General features: G+C 42.7%; 1 protein-coding gene across 5 annotated transcripts in view; it reads left to right on the top strand.

Annotated features, from left to right (window-relative positions):
* The first annotated feature begins 268 nt into the window (after nt 1-268).
* The window catches only part of UST (uronyl 2-sulfotransferase), a 388,933-nt gene continuing 365,949 nt past the window's right edge, over nt 269-23,252 (top strand). For 2 of the 5 annotated variants that reach the window (XM_082405539.1, XM_082405538.1), the window contains exon 1: nt 269-983. In XM_082405539.1, the coding sequence (XP_082261665.1) occupies nt 731-983 (253 nt within the window). In that variant the 5' untranslated portion in view covers nt 269-730. The remainder of the gene's footprint in view (nt 984-23,252) is intronic. The other 3 variants (XM_082405540.1, XM_082405541.1, XM_082405537.1) reach the window with 3 other exon arrangements.

Here is a 23,252-nt window from a genome sequence, read left to right as displayed (position 1 = left end):
ACGAGAGGGAAGTCAGCGGGGCCCCCAAGAGGTCGCTGGTGGCGCAGGAACTGAGGCCAGATTGTAGAGAAAGGGGGAAGGAAAAAAAACCCAGAAACTTTCTTCCTTGTTGCGAATAATCGCCGCCCCCCCTCCCCCCCCCTCCCCCGCTCCAGGCAGAGGCAGTAACGTGACACCCGAGAGAAACCCGGAGACCCGAGCCGAGAGAGGGAGGGAAGAGGGAGGAGAGAGAGCGGCGGAGAGCCGGAGGGAGAAAGGGGAGGAGAGGGAGGAAAACCCCTGTCAAGGAGGTGGAGCGAGGGGATGGTGTCCGCCTCCCGTTCCTCCCTGCCGTTTTTTAGAGGAGCCTGAACCCGGACAAAACACGCCGAGACCGACAGACACAAAGCCGGGGGGTCCACGCTGGCGCTGGAGGCGAGCCCCGGCGGCCGCGAGCGAGCCCGAGGCGCGGCGGGGCGCGGGGCACGGGGGCGCTAGCGGGCGCGGGCCGGGCGCGGGCAGCGCCGCCGAGCCGGGGCCGGGCACCTCGGCCGCTCGGGCCGCGGCGGCGGGGACCATGCCGAGGAAAGTCTCCTGAGCCCGGCAACTTCGGCCCCTCCCCGCCCCCACCCGGGCTGCCCTCGGCGCGGCCCTGTCCATGTGCAGCCGGCCGGCCAGGCTCTCCTCCTCGCAGGCGGATGGGTGACCTTTTCCTGGCGCGGGCAGGCTGTGCAAGGCGGCGGAGCAGGCGATGAAGAAGAAGCAGCAGCAGCAGCATCCCGGCAGCGGCGCGGATTCCTGGCCCCATGGGGCCCCTCTGGGGGGCGCCCCTCCCGGCCTGGGCAGCTGGAAGCGCCGGGTCTCCCTGCTGCCTCTCCTGCGCTTCTCCCTCCGGGACTACGGTTTCTGCATGGCCACCCTGCTGGTCTTCTGCCTGGGCTCCCTCTTCTATCAGCTCGGCGGGGGACCCCCGCGCTTCCTGCTCGACCTGCGGCAGTATTTGGGTAAGGAAGGGAGACGGGAGCGAGGGCGGCGCGCGCCGCTCGAAGTTGTGCAGGGGAGAGGGGCGCGCCGGGCACTTTGGAGCTGCCCCCGCCGCCGCCTCCCCGAGGCTCCCCAGGTGGGGCGCCGGCGAGCATCGGTGCGGCGGCCCCGAGCGGCTGCTGCCTCCAGCGCGTCCGTCTGTCTGCGCCTAGGCGGGGGCGCCGCGGGGTTGATGTGCCGGGCAGGTACCCCGGGGCTGGGCGCTGCATACCTTCCCCCGCCTCCGCCACCCCGTCTGGGCGGAGTGAAGGCGTGTGAGTGTGTACGAGTGTGTGTATATTCAAGCCTGGCAGAGTGGGGAGAGGCGAGGGGCAGCGACAGCCTGTCCATGGCAATAGCGACCACAGTCCCGTCCTGTCCGGCGCTCGGGGTCGCGCGGGTGGGATTGGCCCCTCCCCACGGCCCGTTCTGTGAATTGTGCCCCGCAAGAGCTCCTGCCCCCTGGCCTGGGTGGCCCAGGAGCAGTTTTCAGGCTCCACGCTGTCCCTGAGCTGCCTTGTGCTTGGGGCACCCCCTGCCCACCCCACTGTCCTCAGCGAGTGAGACGCGGGGAGCCGGGGTCCGGGGCGCGAGTCACTCTGGCCAGCAGTGTCGCCTCCTTCGACTGAACGATCCTCAGCGCTGTGTCTCAAGTCTGAACTTTTGGGATGGGGGGCGGGTTGTGCCTGGTTTATTAGGAGCGAGGTCGCCTATTTTAGCAGAGGTAAGGAAGGAGTGTGCGAAGAGAGAAAAGAGCGTCTCCAGAGAGAGGGCGTGACCCGCAGCTCGGTGGTCCGGGCGCGGGGAGAGCGGTGCCAGGGCCCAGCGAGCGTACCCCGAGGTCCCCGGCGCGCGCCTTGGCTAAGGGAGGATGCACATCTCTCACAAGTCTGTGGCCAGAAGAGGTCTGGCGGGGGCCGGGGCGGGGGCGGGGGCGGGGGGGAGAGGCTGGGAGGGATCCAGCTAATCGCAAACGTCCAAGGGGATAAACCTAAGCCCCCGGCAAACTTCGGCATCTTCGTGACGGGAGCGAAGGCGCAAAGGGAAGCCCCCGGAGCGCTGGAACCGTAATGGGCCACACGACTACGGCGGCGGGAGGCTGCCACCCTCACCCACAGAAATTCCTTCGTCGCAGAAACCACAGGTCTGGATAGTAGATCGTTTTCGAAGGAAAAAAACCACTTCAGCAAAGTGACAAATGTGTTAGAGCGTTTTCAGATGTACACGCAGATAAAATAATGTTTTTTTCCACGTAGAGAAGCTCAGATTTTAAAAGTTACACTTCTTTTTCAGTAGAAACTTTGGGGAACTACGGTTTTTCTAAGATGCTTTAGGGAAAATTAAAGGAAAATATTGCCCAAGTAGATTTCCAAACATATCTGGTTTCTTAGAGGATTTGGGGTAATACGCACTTTTGCTAAGGAGTCAACTCTCTTCTTTCGAGTTCTGTGTTTGGAAGTCTCACAGCCTCATAGGCTCTCCGATTCCTGCTAGTACCACACAGGTCACAATTGTTATGATTACCGACAATCACTGTTAACTGGCATGGAGAGGGAAGTGATTTGGAAGCTCAGGGGCCTTTCTCCATAAACTCTGATAATGAATTCTTTCGTGAGGTTCTTTTAAAGCAAAATATGCAGGCAAGTGATGTAGGGAAAGTACAGTGGATAGGGAAGGAAGACATCTGTGGTGTCCTCAGGAGCACTTGGCTTTGGGCGGGGCGCTGGAACCACATGGGCCTCGGCTTTTCCATAGGTAAAATTCTGGGCGGGACCAGATTGTCTCTGACACCTCCACCCAGCTCTTAAAATGTTACGGTTCTGATACCCTTCTTGGGGCTGGGGAGCCTGGGAGGAGGAAGGAGCAAAGGCATGTAGTGAGGCTAAAATCAGGAAACCGCAGCATCTAGCATGTTAACCTCTTGAAAATTCAGCCAAATACGTGTGGTATCCAGAATTTAGTGTGCTTTCATTATATATTTCAAAAAATGAGGCCTGATAAATTTGGGGGCTTATTTGGTGGAAGGGTGAATTCACAGCATTCACTCAGGGAACCAGGAAGAACTGAAGGATGGAATATTGCTCCTATTACTAACTCATCATTGAGTTTCTGACTGATGTAACAGGTTAAAAAATGACATCATTGTGAACTGAAAATAGGATACCCTTGGCCAAATTTGTTCCCTGTTGTTTTGTTATGTAAACATAATGATTTTCAGGAAAAGCAGGCTTGTGGTCTTTAAGAGGATCTAAAATATACCCTTAATAAAATAAGGCCAAGGTATCTGCAGAATTACTCTCCCCTTGTTTCCTCCATTCTATTATTTTAGTGTCTGTGAAAACAAAATTGTGGTTAGTAAACACATCCTCTCAATTTTCCTAGGTAGCCAATTTTGGAGGCAAGTATTTTTCTTAAATATAAGTTCATATAAAGTCAAAATTTTCCAAATCAAAATAATATTTATAGCAATATTTGTCTTGACAGGATATTATTTTTAATATACTTGTATAATATATTACATCTGACATAGTAGCTAGTAAATAAATATTCGTCAAAGTGATGACTGCACCTATTGTATCAAATAGGTAGTGTGATATTTAACATATTGAGTATTCTCACAGGAAAAAAAAAGGACCATTTATGATAGAAGCTAACATTTATTGGGTATGTGCCAATCAGTGCACATGTAGAATGAAATTGTATTAGCACAGCAATATCATAGGTAGGTGCAGCTGTTATTCCCATTTTTGATACGGGAGAAGGGAGGGCAAAGAAGTTCACCGACTTGCTGAAGGACGCATAGTAAGTAAGGCAAGATTTGAACGCACATCTGGCTGAATCAAGTGCCCATTGCATTAGCACTACAAGCAGTTTGAGAGAAAAAGGAAATAGAGCCAAGATGCGAGTGGAACTCTAAAGGGCTAACTGGCAAAAAGTGATCATTTTTATTTCCATAATTTCACTTTCCTTTTCTTGATACTTTTACTCTGAGAATCTTGAGGGGCCAACAGAGAAGGGAAATAATTCAAGCAGCTGGCCTGCTCTTAACTCCACCTTCCTGTATTCATCTCCGTGACGCTGCTTCCATGTGCTAGGCAACTGAACTCTCCCAGAGCCACACAACTGGAGGTGATGTGAATTGGAATCAAATTAAATCTTAAATTCCTAATTTCTTTCTCTCTTTCTTTAGCGGTCGTTCTCTGTCTGGGCCAGTAGTTCTCAATGTGCCGTCCCTGGACCTGCAGCGTCAGCCAGCATCACCTGGACACTTCTTACAAGAGCAGATTCTCAGGTCTCATCCCAGACCTATGGAATGAAAGAGTCTGGGTGTGGGACCCAGGAATCCATTTTAGCAAGTCTTCCAGGTGATTCTGATGCCTGCTTAAGTTCAAGAACATTGCTCTAGAGTCAAACATTGCTTTCACAAAGTTTCCTATGTATTTGAGAGAAAGAGGGGGGATGAGAGAGAGAAGAGATTTATAAAATATTTGAAAAGTGATGGACATGGTTTCATTTTTTAAACTTCAGCTTTTAAAAATGCATCTGCTTTGCTGCTTACGCCCCATTGTTTCAAGGGAAGGACCAGCCAACAGCTGCAGCCCCAGCTGGCTTTCGAGTTTCTGAGGTTAGAAGATGCACAGAATGAGGTGAAGGGGGGCAACCAGAAAGCATAGTGTGGAGAAAAAAGGGAAAAGAGTCAGTAATGATGCTTTTTCTTCTCACAGGAACTGGGGTCAGACAGCTTCTTTTTTCTAGTTAGTTTGGGGAAGGGCAAAGTCTGTTCTTTTTAAAGATGCTTTTTGCTGCAACAGATTTATTAAAAACAAAAAGGAAAGTAAGTAAGTCAGGGAGAGGAAAATTATGCAGGCATAACTCTTGTCTTGATTCTTTTCCTCCTTGAAATGGGTGGAGAGAGGAGAGCATAAAACACACAATGGGATAAATAGATGAATAGAGCAAATTGCTATACTTAACTTGGAGACCATAGTCTTTCCAGTTCAGTGAAATTATTTCATTTATTTTGAAGTGGCATTCAGACTTTGACTTGCTATGGAAAACCAACCAAAATCAAATAAAATCTCCCGCAGAAATTAGATTATGACGCAGCCTCTGCCAGTAGCCTCATTACTTATGAGCTGTGGAAATATCAAAAACTTGCAATAACACTCGTTACATCGATGTAAACCGAATAAGTCAGATGGCTTACTACTGATCCTGTACAACCGGCAAACTCTGATGATTTATTATCAAGACTTGGGTATGTGACTTAGCCTTTATGGGGACTAAGTCTGTTGGATTGATCTCAAGTTGATAGGCTTTCCTTTCCATTTTTAACTTATACTATTTAAAATGGAGATATATTACTTTAGTTTTCAGAATTGCTAATCTTGATATGTATATTATATATGAGCATGGCAATTTTGAGTCAAAAATGAAAGAAAAAGATGTAACTTTATTGAACTTGAAGTTCTCTGAGTTTAAATGAATTTAAAGGAAAATGTGAAAATTGAGGTCCAGACCTGTTACAAAATAGTTTCTCTAAACCTTAAAAGTCAAATTAATTTTCCTTCTGCACATCACACATGGTTTAAATATAGTACTCCAGGCCCCAGACAGCAATCTAGGAAATGAATGCATAAAATATGATGTTATCAATAGAAATTGTTGACATAAAAAGAAAATGACATTCTTGTTCATAGCTGCAAATTTATCTTATAGGGTTGGTTGGGGACACAGTAGCACTGTATTAGAAGAAGACAGAAAATGGAATTCAACTATGGCAGACTGTTCTGTAAACACACAGCATGAATAGTGAAAAACATTCTCTCTTGTAAACTGTTTTTAACGTAGACTCGTCTCAGTATGAATTGTTTTAAAATACAGATAAATATGCATTATCTGGATACTGTCTTTCTTCAAATTCCCTGTCATCAGTCCAGGTTTAAAACACTAGTTGGTTTTGTATTTGAGAAACTAGAATGAAAGTGCTCAAGTTTTTTGAGTCCCCAAAGAAAGAGTATCTTTTGCTTCCCTACAGGGAAGCTGCAGGAGTAGAAACTGTAGCTTGCCTTACAGCTGTACTGAAGGGGTCAGTGATGGACAGTGAAAAGGTATCTTATTTGACAACTGTAGCTGCTAGAATGATTAGGAATTGTAACTTGCTTTTTTTTTTTGGAAAGAAATGAGACTTGACCACAAATAAATTTTGTCTTACCTATATTTATTTTTATTATAGAAACTCAACTTTAAGCAAACAGTGATATACATAAATCCTTTTATTTGTCAGAAATGGGGACAGAAACACTAGCATTTCACCAAAAATTCTTAGTTGCAAAAGTCAAAAGAATGTAGCAACTATTGTGCAAGAACGTTCCAAACAAAGCACATTTCAGTGTATGCTATTAATTTTTAAAATAGCTTCATTGAGCGATAATTCACAAACCATACAGTTCACCCACTTAAAGTTTTTAATAGTTTAATAGCTTTTAATTGTTCTTAGTATATACCTAGATAAGGGAAACCATTACGATAGTCACTTCTAGAACATTTTCATCACCAGAAAGAGAAACCTCGTTCCCCTTAGTTATCCCTTCACTATTCCTCTGTCTCCCCAAGCCCTAGGAACTAATCTATTTTCAGTCTCTATAGATTTGCCTCTTTTGGACATTTCATAGAAATGAAATCATATAATATGTGGCCTTTCGTGACTGGCTTCTTTTACTTAGAACATTGTTTTCAAGGTTCATTCATATTGTAGCATGTATCAGTACTTCATTCATTTTTATGGCTGAATAATATTCCATTGTATGGATATACCACATTTTGTTTATCCATTTATCTGTTTCTCATTTCAGTTGTTTCTATCTTTTGGCTATTGTGCATAGTGCTGCTGTGAACTTTTGTGTGTAAGTTTTTGTATGTACACGTATTTTCTGTTCTTTTAGGTATATACTCAGGAGTGAATTGCTAGGTCATATGGTAATTCCATGTTTAATTTATTGAGGAACTGCCGAGCTGTTTTCCACGGTGGCTGCACCACTGCACATCCCCACCAACAATGTATGAGACTTCCAGTTTCTCTACAACCTCACCAACACTTGTTATTTTTCATTATTTTGATTGTAAACATCCTAATGGATGTGAAGTGGCATCATATTGTGGCTTTTTTTTTTTTTTCATTTTCCTAATGATTAGTGATGTTGGATATCTTTTCCTGTGCTTGTTGGCCGTTCATATATCTTCTTTGGGAAAATGTCTATTCACACCCTTTGCCCATTTTTGAATTAAGTTGTCTTTTTCATTTTGAATTTTAAGTACAGTATCTGGGTATAGAGTAAAAGCTAAATAAATTCCTAATGATTGAACACAAAGACCTCTTTAAAAGAATCTTGGGGGTCTTACAGTTATGGATGACTGAATAGTAAACACTTTGCATTTAGCTCTAATGTATGAATATTCATAAATAGGTAGCACTTAACTATTTTACAGATGTCACAAAGATTATTGTGACTTATATGTGGAATATGAGTATAGTCAATCTTGAGCAGCAGACTATAGTACAATGGATATGAGTATTCTGTCTTTGTGTTTGCTCACTAGAAAGGAGCTGATGAGCTCAGCGGGGGGAAACATTTAGGTACATTATGTTCCTTATACACTGTACTCTGAGGCTACCAAGGAAATCTTGAAAATTGGAATTCATATGCAATTCATTTTTATTCACACTGTGGTATAATATACAGGACAAATATATAGTCCTTCAGTAAATTAGTAAAATAAGTTAGGAATTTAACTTTAGTAAAATAAGTTAGGAATTTTTAGGAAGAAATTTTTTTTTCCAAAAGTGTTAGAAATTTTCAGTAGGTTTAAAAATATATATTATCAAAATAAGAAGCTTTAAAATAAGTACAGTCAATTCCATACTGCCTGGTGAGAGACTCAATTTGAATAATTTGTGACACTCTCATACTAAAATTATCAGGGAGCCAGATAGCAGTTTACTGTTGAGGGTATGCTGCACCTCTCGGTCTATCTCAGGTTTTATAGTGGTTGTTTGTAATTTCCCAAAGCTAGCCACTGGCTCATTTTTCTTGCCTCACTACCTGCCTTTGCTTCTGCTATTGCCTCTTTGCTGATAGTTAAGGAAGCTCAAATTCCAGTGATGATCTCTGAACTCCTGTAGTATTTATTTCATGATCACTTTCGAAGTTTTGACATTCTACCTTGTATTGTGATAATTTGTGGGCAAGCTCCTTGAAAGGAGGAAGCTCGTTCAAGTGCTTTCCATCTCTACTGTGACACCTCTGCTGGGTACTCCACAGGAACCCTTAGGAAGTGTCTGTTGATTCAATATATTTGCTCAGCAGACAGTTCTTTACTAGGGTTCCATATTCTGCTTTGTTTTGCCCTTATTTTAAGTAGAGACCGTGGGGTGGTGTGCCAGGAAAGACTCAAGCCAGTTCATTCTACACCCCATCTCTTTCTGGCTGTTTGAAGCATATGCTACAAGCAAAGATGTTAAAACCACTATGACGTATACTTCTATAAACATTTCCTTCTGTGCATGGGGATAATTGTCCACCTCTTACGTGTGGGGATTTGGACTTCGTTTATGGAGCTTTCCCTGTAATTAAGAATGCCTGCGGTCATCCTAGAGATTTGGCTGCATACTAGAATTCAAACTTCTTGTTTCTTGTCATTTTCCTGAACCCTGAACCAGTTTTGGGAGTTTGCAGAATAGCAGTTTATCTCTTGCTCTAAGTCAGCGTCTTCCTTAGGTAGCAATTTGTGTTAAATTAGCTAGTACGTTTCAAGCATGACTTTGACTCTTTAAGGAGATGAGACCATAAGATGATGTGGTTTTTGAAGTAGTGACTGAGCAGATTTTAACTTAAATGGCAAAATGATAGATTATAAGATTAAGGCTCAATGCACGAACCCATTGACCCTTGTTTAATGAAAGATATGGAAATAACCTTAAGTCATGGCCTCGACTGAGTAATTCTTAGTTCATTCATTGATAGATGATTTAAATAACCATTTACATTAAGCTGTAATGCATTTCTGGAAACGCCATTGATGTTTTTCTAGCTCCGTGCATATGACTTTCACAGTCTTGATGAAAATAAAAATGAAGGTATTCTGAAACATATAAACTCCTTTGTTCAGTCACTCAGCAAATATTCATCGAAAGCTTTCTGTGGGCCAGAAGCATCCAATACTAGAAAAAGTACAGGTTTCAGAGCAGAGATCTGGGTGTGATCACTGTGCTACCACTTATTAGCTGGGAGAACTTGGGCAATTCTCTTAACTTCTCCGAACCTTAGATGTTTTGGTCTATACGATGGGATTAATAATTGCTGTTTTATAAAGTACTTATCTGATTCAAGGCATGGCATTTGATTTCAACAAATGCCAATTTTCTCACTTTATTCTTTGCTTCTCTCAGATCCCCTTTTCTTTTGGCCCACACACGCATGCACGCACACACTTGCACAAACACACATACTAGTGGAGTGCGCAAATTCATTCATGGTTTGCTTCCGTTTGAAAGAACCACTCTACCCAAGAAATATGAAATTACTGAATCAGCATTTTTGTGGCTTATCTTGTCACCCTCACCCTCAAACTGGTGAGGGCTCTTCAACAGCTGATAAGCTCCAGTCATCTGCCCTGTTAACTTTACACACAAACCTTTCTGCTTCTCATCCTCTCTTCTGCTTCCTGGAAACAATCTTTAAAAAACATATTCTTTGCACAGCCTGCTTTCCTCTGTTTTGAGTTTATCCACATGTTCCCCTCCCGCCTCCCCCGCATTCGCAAAAGAAAAGTAGCTGTACAGAGGGAGTATGGCGCAGCTCACTCTCTGGGGTCGCCAGCCGTTCTAGGACTGGACTGGTGATCCACATGAATCAGACCCTTTCAAACGATCACGGTGCCAGGCATACACTGGGACCGCTGCTAGAGCTTCTCCCACTTGTGATGGAACTACCGCGTCCAGTAGTCTGGCACTGGTTTTTCTCTGGTTCCCATTTCCCTTCCATTGGAAGTCAGGGCAAGAGCAGCGAACCAAAAAGTAGCAGATCATGTCTTTGTCAGAAGGCTGGGGAACTTGCTTCTGTTTTCCATTCTCCGCTTCTTCACGTTGCCTTGACCTGCCCAGACACTGATGAGTGTAGGGGCCAGAGCCACAGGGCCATTACTATCTGGTGTGGTTGGTTACCCAATTCCTTGAGAACTTGAAAACAAATGGGATCTTACATTATTTGATAGAAAGTTAAATTCTGTCCAGGGAAACCATGACCTAGCAGCTCCAGCACAGAGCTTCCTGTTTTGACACGTGGGCTGTTTGACACAAATACCTTCTCACTGGATTAGCAGAACCGTCAGGCGAAGCTGTGCGAGTCGCTGGAAGGGCCAGCGGACCTGGGTCTGGAGGAGTCCGCAAATAGTTCAGGGGTCAGTGCTGTTAAGTCCCACGAGCCTCCTAAGCTTATGTTTCTTCACCTCCAAAATGAAGACGTTTGATTAGGTCCGGGATTCTCAATTGTTTTTCTTTCCTAGGACCCTCATCAGCAGCAGTGTTTCCATGTGGTCTTGATGGTCTATCTGGGAATATGTCCCAGTGGCCAGGAAAGGGAGAATGGGTGTGGCTCTGGGGTTCCTTAAAGAAGCTCTCTAGGTGATGGTGCCTCTTTTTTCTTTTTTTAAATTAATTTATTTATTTTGGCTGTGTTGGGTCTTCGTTTCTGTGCGAGGACTTTCTCTAGTTGCGGCAAGCGGGGGCCACTCTTCATCGCGGTGCACGGGCCTCTCACTATCGCGGCCTCTCTCGTTGCGGAGCACAGGCTCCAGACGCGCAGGCTCAGTAGTTGGGGCTCACGGGCCCAGTTGCTCCGAGGCATGTGGGATCTTCCCAGACCAGGGCTCGAACCCGTGTCCCCTGCATTAGCAGGCAGATTCTCAACCACTGCGCCACCAGGGAAGCCCACTCCGCCAGGGAAGCCCCTCTTTTTTCTTTAGAATGACTGAATTAGGCGCTTTCTAAGGTCCCACCTACTTTAAAATCATGTGTTGAAAGAGTTAAGAAGCCCTTTAACTGTAACAATTGAAACTATAGGGTATTTCCTTTGGAGCCAAATGTTTATTTAAAAGATTGCAGTAGTCAAGTGACCAAGGCAAGTAGAATATGCCAAAACATTTTTAGGCCATCATTTTCAAAGTCTTAATCATTGTTTCATTTTGTTTTGTTTTGATCTTAATTAAAATTAGCAGCACTCCCCATCCCTGCCCCCATCACCAGTTTGCCCCAGCCTATCTGGGCAATAAGGAGAGGATCTTGCTTCAGAAACTGTGGGAAGCAGAATGTCCTTAGGAAGGCAAAGAGAGAGAGAAAGCAGAGTAAGTCATGGCTCTCCAGAATTCAGAGTATAACTGTGATAGGAAGAAAGAAGGAAAACGAGTAGGGATAAGAAAGCTGTGTTTTCAAAGAGGATTCTCACAGTCGTGGCCCAGCTGCCTGCTGCTGGTCGTCCCATTCCATTGCGGGCAGCTCCAGGGGCTGAGGGAGTTCGCACAGTGTGGCAGGCTACTTCTTTGTGGCTTCTCTCTACTTCTGCTAGTTCTTCTGGGAGCTACATAGAATAGTCTGTTGGACTTCATCCTCTTTCAGAAAATTGAAGCTATGAAGGTGACTGTAATGCCCCCGCCATAAGTCTTGTCCAGAAAAACAGATCTATCTTCCAGTAGTTCCTCATCTGAAGTTACTTTCAGATGCAGAAAGCACAAACAATAAATGAAAAAAAGAAAACAACATAAAAGCGAAACCTTCTGAACAATAACATCCCATAAACAAAGCAGAAAGACCCAGATTGGAGACAGATGTTTCTCTAGAAAATGGGATTAGTATGCAGATATGTAAAAGATCAATAAATCAATAAGAAAAGGAGAATTCATGAGATAAACGGGCAAAGAATACGAGCAGGCAATTCACAGAAGAGCAAACACAACTGACCAATAAGCACATGAAAAGATGAAATGCTTTTCATTCCCTTATGCATCTTAATCACTTTCCTCTGTCTATATGGCCCTTCAGTGGCCTGTAGAACTGAGGAATTCTCCAGTTCCCTTGGTTTGTGAGCCTCCTTTATGGAGAGGAGTATCAGAAGTGACTCTCTTCTAAACTGTCTTCTTTTGAAATGACTGTGCCACATCCACCTGTGTTCTGTAGTCATGGCAGGTGACTGGCAGAGCCGGGGGTGGGAAGTGAGGGCGTGCAGCTCTCTGGAGCTCTGTCTCAGGTCCTAAATACAAGACTTGCTGAGTCCTTGGTGCCACATTTGTGTTGGATGGTCTGCCCCCTGAGATGCCCTTCTCCTCACTCAGAAGCACAGCCAGCAAGCCACTCCCAGTTCACAGCAAGTAGCACCGTGCATTCTGCTCTGCTTCCTGCCATCCCTGAGACTTTGCTGAGTCTGTAAGAAGCAGAGGACAGAAGGAACTGACGTGGTGCTTAGAATGCAGCATCTTGCCTGGAAGTATTTTCTCAGTATTCCAGAGAACAGTGGAACTGACTCATCTGGTTGGAGTTTTACAGAAATGTGATTGCAGATTTTTTGCGACTTCATTCTGCTTTAGTGTCAAAATTCAACCAACGATGTGCCAGGAAAAGTGTGTAAGATCACATACAGATTTAGACGCTTGAAGAGGAAGTTATTTTTACTATAGTGGGGAAGAAGACAGAAAGTGATGATTGGCGGAGAATCCAAGGCAGGGCTGAGTCAGGAGGCGAGGCTGGGGCACACCTGCATCTCCAGTCTTGCCGGACTGGCCTGGGAGTTGCGGCGTGGTCGCCTCTTAGCAGGTCGAGTGAGGCGTTCCGGTGTGGAGGACCTGCCTGGGGGAGGAGGATGTTGACGTAAACTCTGCGTGTGATGCCAGTTTAAGCCGTGTGGGCTTAATGTTGGTTCCTCCTGAAAATGTGTGTGTGCTCTCCAGGGTCCCTCCTTAGAAGCCGCTCTCTAACTAAGAGCTACGTAACACAAGGAGGTAAGAATGGAGAAACGGATTCTGGAAAGCTCCATAAACATGAAAACCAAATGGTGCAGCGCCTTTAGTTTACTTTAGCAGATGACAGGATTGAGGTTGTATCATTTTCCTTGCCCGTGCTTTTCCCAGCTCAGAAGCCTGCTCTTGTGTGCTTGCCTAGCGGAGATCTGAGGCTTTACGGAGTCTGAAATGTTTGTGGTCGTGTTCTTCTAGTCCTGTTGTTAGATGAAGAGGTTCCCAGAAATAAAGGGAGGGAGAAAGAAATAATGTGTTAGCAGCCATAATCTCTATCTTTTTATTGCTCTTTTCACCTGGGCAAAGGATACCTGCAGCTACCATTTAGTGATAACATTTTCAGTCTCATGAGTTTGTAGCTTGATGGTGAACTTTTCAAATGCATTTAGACAAGGCTTTATTCAAGCCTTCTCGTGTCTTGCTCTCCTGTTCCTTATGGCTGGGGAGAGGTGTGTAGGTTTCATGAGCCTGCGTCTTGAAATGTGCACAGTTACGGTGGTGCCACTCTGTTTGTGACCTGCACTCTGGCATAGAAAGTGTGGGTGTGGACACATTCTTAGGTGTGCTCCCTAGCTTGGATAGGGAGAACCTACTAGAACATACTTTGGTTATTGGGCGGGTTTCTACTTTTGTGTTTCGTTTCTTTTATGGCATAATGCATTGCTGTTTCAAAACACAGCTCCCTTTCGCCAGATATTTCCCGGCCACCTTGTTGGAATGATAGGTGACTTTTTGTTAATTTCAGAGTAAGTCTTCCCCACAAGGCTTACACTTCATTGAAGTTTCACATCAATGAGACTTAAAGGATCAGAGAACATGAGTTTTCCTATTGCTTTCATATGCCCACCCTTCTTCCCATTTGGCTTCTCTCTGTCATCTCTTCCATCTAATCAAGTTCATTCCTTAAACAAATGTTCATCAAACTCCAGTTATGCACTGGGTGCTGGAAGTAGTGTGACTAATAACACTGTCCCTGCCCTTGGGGGGCTGCATTCTACTAGGAGGGGCAGAGAAGGACTTAGGATAAATGTAAAGAGTGATGAACAGGGGTGTCTGGGAAGCCACAGGAGGAGAGTAGAAGCAGGGATTAGATCTGCCTGGCTGTGATTAGGCTAATGATGTCTTTGGTTAGGACCCTGTTTATGCCAGTAGCTAAGGGGTTCTCAAATCTGGCTGTACGACTGAATTACCTGGAGAACTTTGGAAGATACTGATTTCCATTCATTTGGTCAGGGGTGGGGCCTGGGCATCTGTATTTGTTTAAAGCTCCTCATGCAATTCTCATAGGCAACCAAACTGGAGAACCTCTATAGTTGATAGATGGCCGGATAGCTTTGTGTGTGCGTTAGGTCTTCTTGTGGTACTATTCAGAGATGCTTAGCCTATAGTCTTTTATTTGGCTGTAACTTATAACACTTTAGCTTTCAGCTTCTCTATACCAGCTCTTCTCAAACTGTACTGTGCGTTCAGATCACCTGGGAATTTGTTCATCTGTAGATTCAGGTGCAGTAGGTGTGGGGCGGGGCCTGAGATTCAGCATCCCCAGCAAACTCCCAGTGTCACCAGTGCTGCAGTCGGAGGACCACACCTTGAGTAATAAGGGTCTACGCTGTAGCATGTTTGGAATGTGATTAATACTTGTAAACAGAAAAATGAGTGTGGGTTCATCCTAGCCCACTAAAGATCTGTGCTATTAAACATTTTATAAGTTTCTTTTAATTGAATTCTCATTCACCAATTTGATTGTTCGAATTTGAGAACATCAGATTTTTCTTAAGAATCGCACAGTTGCCTGATTAAAGTTTAAAATGTCTGCTTTTATTAATTTCTGCAATCCATAGTATTAAAAGGCAGGCTGTTTGGAGATTTGTGAACATACAGATTTGACTTAAGGTCAAGTTCATTAATAAGCATAGGAAGTTAAACAATTGGTCTTGGATGTAAAGTTTCTTCAAACAGTTATTGCAGATTCTTGCACTGTTCTAAATTTTAGTGATGTCAGAATTCATTACTAAGTGTCCTATTATCCAAATACTCCAGGTAAAGTTTTTTTTTTTTTTTATGGTCAGAGCGAATAATTGGATATAAATAAAGCAAATAATTAGAATGACTTGCTGTAATGTTTTGAAAACACAATTTTAATCGATAATTAAAACCCTTACATGCTCATTGTAGAAACCTGGAAAATAGAGAGAAGAGCACAAAGAAGAAAGTAAAAAGCATGTTAATCCCTTTACTCAGAACTGCTTTTGGTTTGGTTTGGTTACATTCTTCCTCTATTCAGCAGTACCACAAATGTTATTCCATGTCTTTACATATTTTTCAACAACATTGGTTTTCATAGTGGCAGAGTTTCTTATGAATGTACAGTAATTCCTCTAGCAAGGCCTTTTGATATTTAGCCTATGTCCAGTTTTTCATGATTCTGCATAAAGCTGTGATGAACAGTATTAAATTTTTGCACACTTCTCTAGTCTAGGAGAAATTCCTAGACTTGGAATTGCTGGGTTAAAGTATGCACCTATTTAAAAATTGCTTTTAGTACAAATTGCCGTTTATCTTGGTGTGTTTCACCAGCAGTCTGTTTTGCTCATATTTTACAAGTACTGGATATAATCTTATAAAACTCCTCACCCATTCAGTTGGTGAAAAATTATATTTTAAGCTCTAATTCACATTTGTTTGAATATTAGTGAAATTGAACAATTTGACTATGTTTTGGGAAGTACAGTTTTACCCTTTCCCATTTTTTCCCTATAGATGTGTTCTTTCTCTTACTAATTTTAAGAATTCTTTAGAGATGAAGGGTATTAGCCCTTTACCATACATGCAAATATGTTTTTTTAAATTGCTCTTTAGTTTTTAAAATCAGTTTCTTTTATTTTTCCTTTATGCTAATTAAGTTTTTTCCATTTATTATTTTTCCTTTGCTTTCATGCTTAGAAAGGCCTTATATCCTGTCCCTATATTTTCTTCTAATTCTTTTGTTGTTTCACCTTTTCATTTACTTTTTACATCCTTTCGGCGTTTATTTTGGCATAAATTAACTCAATCGTTTTGCAGGTCTAGCTGGAGACAAAGTCATACTTGAGTGATGTCATTCTTTAACATTAAATTCACTTTTCAAACGTTGAAACTGATTTCAAGCTTAACTCTTTTTAGAGGGTTTGAAACCCCTGTTTGCCATTTAATTCCTAAACTTTTGGGAACAAGGTCCCCCAGCTTCCAGGCCACTGCCATTGTTTCTGGAGAGAACTTTTGAGAGTCAGTGGATTGTGGAGTCGCTGGCAAGGCCAGGTAGACGTGACCACTCTCCTTGCCCATGCTGCCTGAGTTGCCTGAGTGAGTGTGGGACGAGGCAAATTGATAGGTCTTAGCCTCTTGATTCCTTTCGGGTCTCTGGAGTAAAAAGTGAGCACACCTCACCTCCAGACACATGCATCCTTTTCAGTTTAGCTGGAAAACTTAGTGGGGTGGTGATAGGTGAGCTCCTCATCAACAGCCTGGCTCAAGCCACCCTCAGCCCTTTGCAGCACCTTGTAATAAGGACAGCACTCTTTTAAACACTATTTTTATAAGCAACTAGATGATAATAAGTTTAGTTCCTGTGTGTTGTTATTCTTTTTAATGTTTATAAAATTCAAGAGACCACAATTTGAAGACACAGACATTTAAAGGCCAACCATATGGTCTAATAGAGCTACATTTTCTTCTTTGGAAATCAGATTTCTTCTGTGAATTTACCTTTAACAGGATGTTTACTATTACAAGAGGCAATGTAGTGTAAAAGAGCATTGGGCTTCAAATCAGAAGTCCTCTGTTTGAGTCCTGGCTTTGCCAGCGTGCAGCTGTGTGACCTTGGGTAATTCACTTAACCTCTCTGAGTCTCCATTGAAACTTTAGAGGGACTCTTTCTGTTCCAGAACAACAACCACTAGATTATAAAGAGAATGCTATCTGCTACTCTGCTGACTGGAATACTGTGAAAATTTGCATTTTTAATATCTGCTAATACACATCTTCATTTTAATTATCCAGGCAGAAGCCTAGCCAGAGCAGGTGGCACTCCAGAGTGCAGGAGCCAGAGGGATGTTACTTACTGTGGGATGTGTGTGTGTTGTGTCGACAAACAAACAAACAAACACATCCATCAAAATTCTGTCTCTAGGCATTCACAAACAGTGGTTATTTGTTGTGTGTATTCCTGCCCTTTCTGTAATTTATAGTTTGTGTGTAGGAAGAAGACCTCCAAAGATCATGTAAATTGCATTTTAGTCTATTGGATATTTTTATTCTTTGAAAGAATATTCTTGCAAAGAATAGTTTGATGACTAAAACTTCTAAAACATTTACCCTGTGATCATTTGATAAGATTTTAATTTTTCAGTTTTATTTTTCAAACTTGAGTGTGCCAAAGACACAAAGATTTTCTCAAGAGCTGCTAGTCGAGTCTCTGATATAGATGTTTAAATTCATTACTTTCATGTATGTGTTTGTAGTAGTAGAGATTCATTCACATCCCTTGGGGAGCATAGGGGGGAAAATAGGGAGAAGGGGAGGGCTTCATGGAAGAAGTGACACGAGCTGGGTGTTGAAGCATAAATAGGAGTTTGCCTGACAGAGATGTGGGAAAAGGACATTCCAGAAAGAAGGAACAGCACTGGCAAAGGCAAGCCAGTGGGCACAGTTGTGGCCCCTTTGAGTCCACTGAGTAGTACGGGTGGCTGGTGAGAGACTGTGACAGAGAGAGGGGAAGTGGGGTTGCTACAGGGAGGCTTCTAGGGGAAAGGGTAGATTGTAAAGGAACTTGTATCTTATACTAACTGGCAAGCAGTGGGGAAACCACTGAACACTTTCAGACCACAGTGTGATAGCAGATTTGTTATTCATGAAGATAGCTCTGGAAACAGAAAGCGACGCGGAGGCTAAGCACGTGTCTGAAATGGTCCTCAGATTTGAATGGTGTTTTAAAGATCAAAAAATACTTGCACACGTGTCACCAAGCTCACTTCTTTACTTTCCCGAATCGTGGGTGTTAAGCTCGCTTTGCAGATGAGAAACCTGAGCCCAGAGTCGTTTGAAGGGCCCTGAGTTGCTCCACTGATGGGGTGGGGAGAATTTTGCATTCAGTTTGGGTCTGCTCAGGCCCCAGAAATCTCTTCCGTTTCACCCCATGCCATATGGAAGCGTATTTCAACAAAAGTACTCAAGTATTTTTCTCACTCTTTTAGCTTGAACTTTCAAAGTACTTTTAATCTTGATAAAGAAAGCTTGACAGGAAAATCAGCTTAACTCTTACCCTGCAGGTGTTTATTTAGTATACTATAGTCATGTCGAGTTGCCTCTTTGCTGACGTTTTCCTGTTATGATAGCGTTCTACAAGTTGATGGTTTATTTTCTCTGAGTAGCTGAAACGGGAAGAAAAATCCACACTGCGTTTTTATTAGGATAGGTTATAACATCTTGATTTTATGTTTCATTTATTTCAGTAACTTTGATCATGCCATTTTGTCGTAGATTAAGTTGGTGTTTAGGCTATGATTTCTTGCTGTTTTAAAAATGACTTTTCACTGTGTATGGCAGGTTTATTTTCTCTGCAGCTTTACTGAAGACTCTTTAGAAGTGACTCCTTTTATGTCTCACCTGAAGGCCCATACTCTGGGGCTATTGATCGCACATTCCAAGTGTGGCTTTTTGTAAAGCAGTTCCGCTCTTCCAACCCCGGCTGGAAGACATGCAGCCCTGCCCACGCTGCCACCTGCTCTGTGACGTTTGAAGCAAAATGGTCTAATTGTTTTGTTTTTGTTTTTGTTTTTGAAACCAGAAACAGGTTTCTAAATCTCCGATTTTGTTAAAACACGGTTGGAGGAGAGGTGTTCAGGTCACAAAAGCATTGAACTGTGCTAAGATGGCGGAGGGTGGGTAGATAGTCCTTGAAATGATTTTTTGATCCCTTGAATTTCAGGACACTTTTTTAGAGAAGAGGCAAAGGGATAAAAAGCCCAAAGGGGTGCTCCATGCCCTGAACGAGACTATGTGAACTTGCCCAGGGTCTGGCACTTATTGGGTGATAGATGTTTATTAAGGTAATTAGAACATGTGCCTGGAATGAGAGCGTTTTTGTAGCTGAAGGCAAAAAGGAATAAAGTGTGTCATGTCGTCATTATTTAATGTAAGAAGCATAGGTGTTCATTGGGAACGGGTGGCCTCTCTTTTCCTACCTTCAACTTATAGGAGAAATTGATTTGATCTTAGAGTATTAGAATAGACGATGTCTTCTACAGTAATTTTTTCCGGAAAGTGACATGTTCTTCTTGAGGCTGTGCCATACACTGGCCCTTTATAAAAAGTGAAAAGTGTGCTATAAAGTCCCTCATCAGCAATTGCATTTCCCTGGGGAGCAAGCTGTCACAGTTGAGGTGTCTTGCTTTTCAGTGGGTTTAGGTGTTTAGAAAATGGATATTGAACTTGGCCCTGATTGTTTCTCTCAAGTGTCAGCTTCTTCGGGCTTATATTTGGCAGGAAGGGGAGAGCAATCTGCTGAATGACGTGCTGGGGTGTAGAACCTCAGTGTGGCTGAGTGAGTCCGCGTGTCGGGATGGTGGGTGTCTAGGCGGCAGGAGCAGCGTTCGGGTTCATTCACCCTCCCTTGGGCTGAGGGGGCTGCTTGGGATCTGCTGGGCCTGCTGGGGGCCTGCTGGGGGCCTGGCCTTAGATGGGACCCTCCTGGACTCTCAGCATCACTCCCGATCAGCAGGAATCAGGCTCTGGCAGCTGAGATCTGGGCCAGGATGTTTGTCAGAGGGAGAAGTTCTGAATAAACATATTTTGAATGCCTTAATGCCTGATCTCTCAAAGGCCTTTTCAAAAAAAAAATATCTACCATATTTGTCAATGAGAGAATGGAATTCATTTTACTAGTCTTTCTTCTACAATTTTAGTAATAATAATAATAGCTATTATTATTATTATTGAGGACCCCTTTTTCCAACTGAGCAAACGTTTGTTAGTCTTGCCATAGTTTAGACCCTCTTGGGTACATGATCTCACAAAAATATCTGAGGAACTTTGAAAAAATCATAGAAAATAAAGGATATTGGGCAATCAACTGTAAAGGAGGTTAGAATTTGGGACTTAAATTTCTTTCCATATCTTTTAATTTCATCCAAATTTATATGAATTAGAAAATGGTCATTTTTTTCATGTTTGGAATAAGATGACATGCATATTAGAAGTCTAATTTATTTTTCAGGTGTACATGAGGTAAATGGAAACACCAGAAGACTGTTCTACACACACACGCACACATGCACGTATTTTTTGTGCACTGGAAAGGTAAATATTCAAGTCTTTTCCATTGGGTGACATTTTGTTTAAACATTTTTGCAGAACATTCATATTTTCTATTTTTACCTTTTGAAAGGGACAGTGTAAGGGACAGATGTAAGAGTAAATTTGTGAATTTGCACCAAATGCCAGGTGTAGGGTTCTGTGACATCTCAAAATAGGGTTTCGTATGCCTTTGGGCATCGTGCACTCAAAGACTTTCCAGGAGGGACTGAGAAGGGATTGTCTGAGAGAATCAAATTCTCAGTCGTCAGCTGCCCAATTATTCTTTTCTAAAATTGATCTCCCTGAGAACGTCACACTGGCTGTCCTTTCCCACCAGTTCCCCCTTGATGCCCTACCCCCACTTTGCATGAGTCTTGCTATGCTGGGTGCCAAACACCGCCAGGTGCTAAAGGAAGAATTCAAAGGCTGGTGTTAAGGAAATGAATGACTAGTGAAGGTAATAAACCTTTTTCCAAGTCAGGTGGTTTCAGTTCATTTTTTTTTTTTCAACCAAAGTGGAGGAGTTCAAGCTATCAAGGAATCAACTTATCCAAGGAATCAAGTTATCTCTTCAAGTAGATGATCCACAGATCACTATGGGCTTTAGAAAGCGTTAAAGAAGTGAGTGGCAGGGCAATAATATAACTTGTCCCTTTCCTATCTACTAATCTGTGTGAGCAAGGCTTCTCAGTGTTCACACTTAATAAAATGAAAAATAGGAATAAAAGTGAAACAAGAAAAATGCAGTTATAGATACATTAACTAGTTAAATACCACAGCCCTGTTCATCTCATTAATAGATGCATTTTCAAGAAAATTTTACTTTTGCTTTTTAATCATTATTTGTGAAATTTGTGAAACCTTTATGTTGTTTTGATCAGTTGTGAACCAATGGCAATCTTAACAGTAACTCAATTCAGAAGACATTTTTGAAACCCTTAGACATTTTGGTCACAGGAAAAATTTAAAAATCAACTTCAATTTACATATGTATTTTCATTGAACAAAATAGAATAGAGTGATCAAAAAATATTCTCAAACATAAAAATATGTTCTGTTAGAACAAAAATCTGTAGCGGAGTGGAATGAAAATACATTGTGTTAGTGGAGAAAAATGCATGCAAGAAAAGCCAGTTAATTTCTTCCTCCGCCTTGTCCTTCCTTCATAATGGACTCACCTCTAACAAGGATTTCCCAGTGCTGAGGATAACTTACATATACCTGAGTTATCTTCTCCCACTCTCTCCTGGTCTCCCAGGAGACCGAGGTAACTAGTGTTCTCAATCATCTATTTTCTGTTCTCTGCCAGGTTTTGCGGGGCTTGAATAATCTGTGAATTTGAGAGCCTTCTTTAAGAAGAAGAATTAAAAATCATGGTTAAAAATGCCCAACCAGCACCATGTCACCGAATTCGAGATGTTGTATGAGGAACGGGAAATTGGAGAGGAAGGTGACAGTGGTTTTAACCCATTGCAGTTACACAGCTTACCATTGCAGAGTTTACAAAATCACGTGACCATGTGTTTATTGCTAGTAAGTTTATTTATGCAAGTAAGGGCTCCTGAGGCTTAAGCTTCAGTAATTTCATTGTGAATCTACCTCTGTGTGTGTGTGTGTGTGTGTGTGTGTGTGTGTGTGCATTCTGTTAGATAGATGTATAAAATGATGTAATTGTTGTATTTTAAAATGTTGATATATATCATGCTGGCAATCACATCCCTTGCAGCTTTTTAAACATATGAAAAATTCTGGATGTTAACCTAAAATGTGCTAGGGCATATAGAGTTTTTCAGAATTCTTATGGGGTTATGTGAGCACAGAAGTTTGAAAACCAGCACGGTACAGAATAGTCCATGCTGTTCTAACACTTAGAAGGAGAACGCGTACCTCAGCGCCATGGGTGGAAATGAATCCCCCAGTGTGTTGGAAGGTTTCTGAATGGAGGAAACGGTCCTGGTCACCAAAGGCTGTCACCAAGTCTTGCTGCTTGAGAGCATGGGTGCACATTGAGCTATGTCCTGGCTTCACATCTGCTTGCCAGGGAAGCATAGAAAACCAGTTTCCTCCATCCATCTGCCTCTCCTTCCCCTTACTGCTTCTCTACTCCCCTCTACCTGCCCAGCCTGTCATTGATCTGAGTTACACCCTGGATTAAGAACAAAAATTAAATGTTTCTATCTGCAAGGCTCTTAGATCTCATTTGGAGCATTTAACTCTGAGTCTTCCAAACTTGACATTCCCACACCCATCCATTAGCGAATAGAGAGCCCTTAAGTTGCCAGTTTCTAAGAGGCATCAGGGATTATAAATAGCTCGTAATTTTTTTTTCATTGCCCCAGTAAAAATCATGTTCCATTTTGGTGGTGGTGGTGATGGTGGGTAGAACTTAACTTGATCCTGATAACATTTATTGGATGTTATTTAACTGTGCCATGCACCTTATTTCAATATGTTTGTAAATTCTTTGATGACAGGGCAGGGAATATGCCTTACACATCTTTTTTTGATTCCTCACTGGATCTGGTGCCATGTTAGTACTTATCAGGGAAAATGCAGTATAGATAGAATTAAATTGGAAATTTACTGAATTTAGATTGCATTGATGTATTCATTTAATCAAAAATATTTATTGAACACCTACTATGTGCCAGGGGGCTTCAAGGAGCTTGTAGTCTAGTGAAAAAAAAATTCTAATGTTAATTGTCTACTGTGGGCTCAGTGGCAATGTCATTTTTAAAAATTTGATCATCACAAAATCCTATTCATTTTACTGATGGATAAGCTGAGGCTTAGAGATGTTAAGTACCTTTCTGGGTCAGCAGAGATGCGGGATTTGAATCCACACAGTCTCACTC

This window comes from Balaenoptera borealis (genome assembly GCF_965194805.1).
Source record: "Balaenoptera borealis genome assembly, chromosome: 9".
NCBI classification, from domain to species: Eukaryota; Metazoa; Chordata; class Mammalia; order Artiodactyla; family Balaenopteridae; genus Balaenoptera; species Balaenoptera borealis.
Note: the sequence above shows the minus strand (reverse complement) of the source record. Positions and strands in the feature narration are given on the sequence as shown.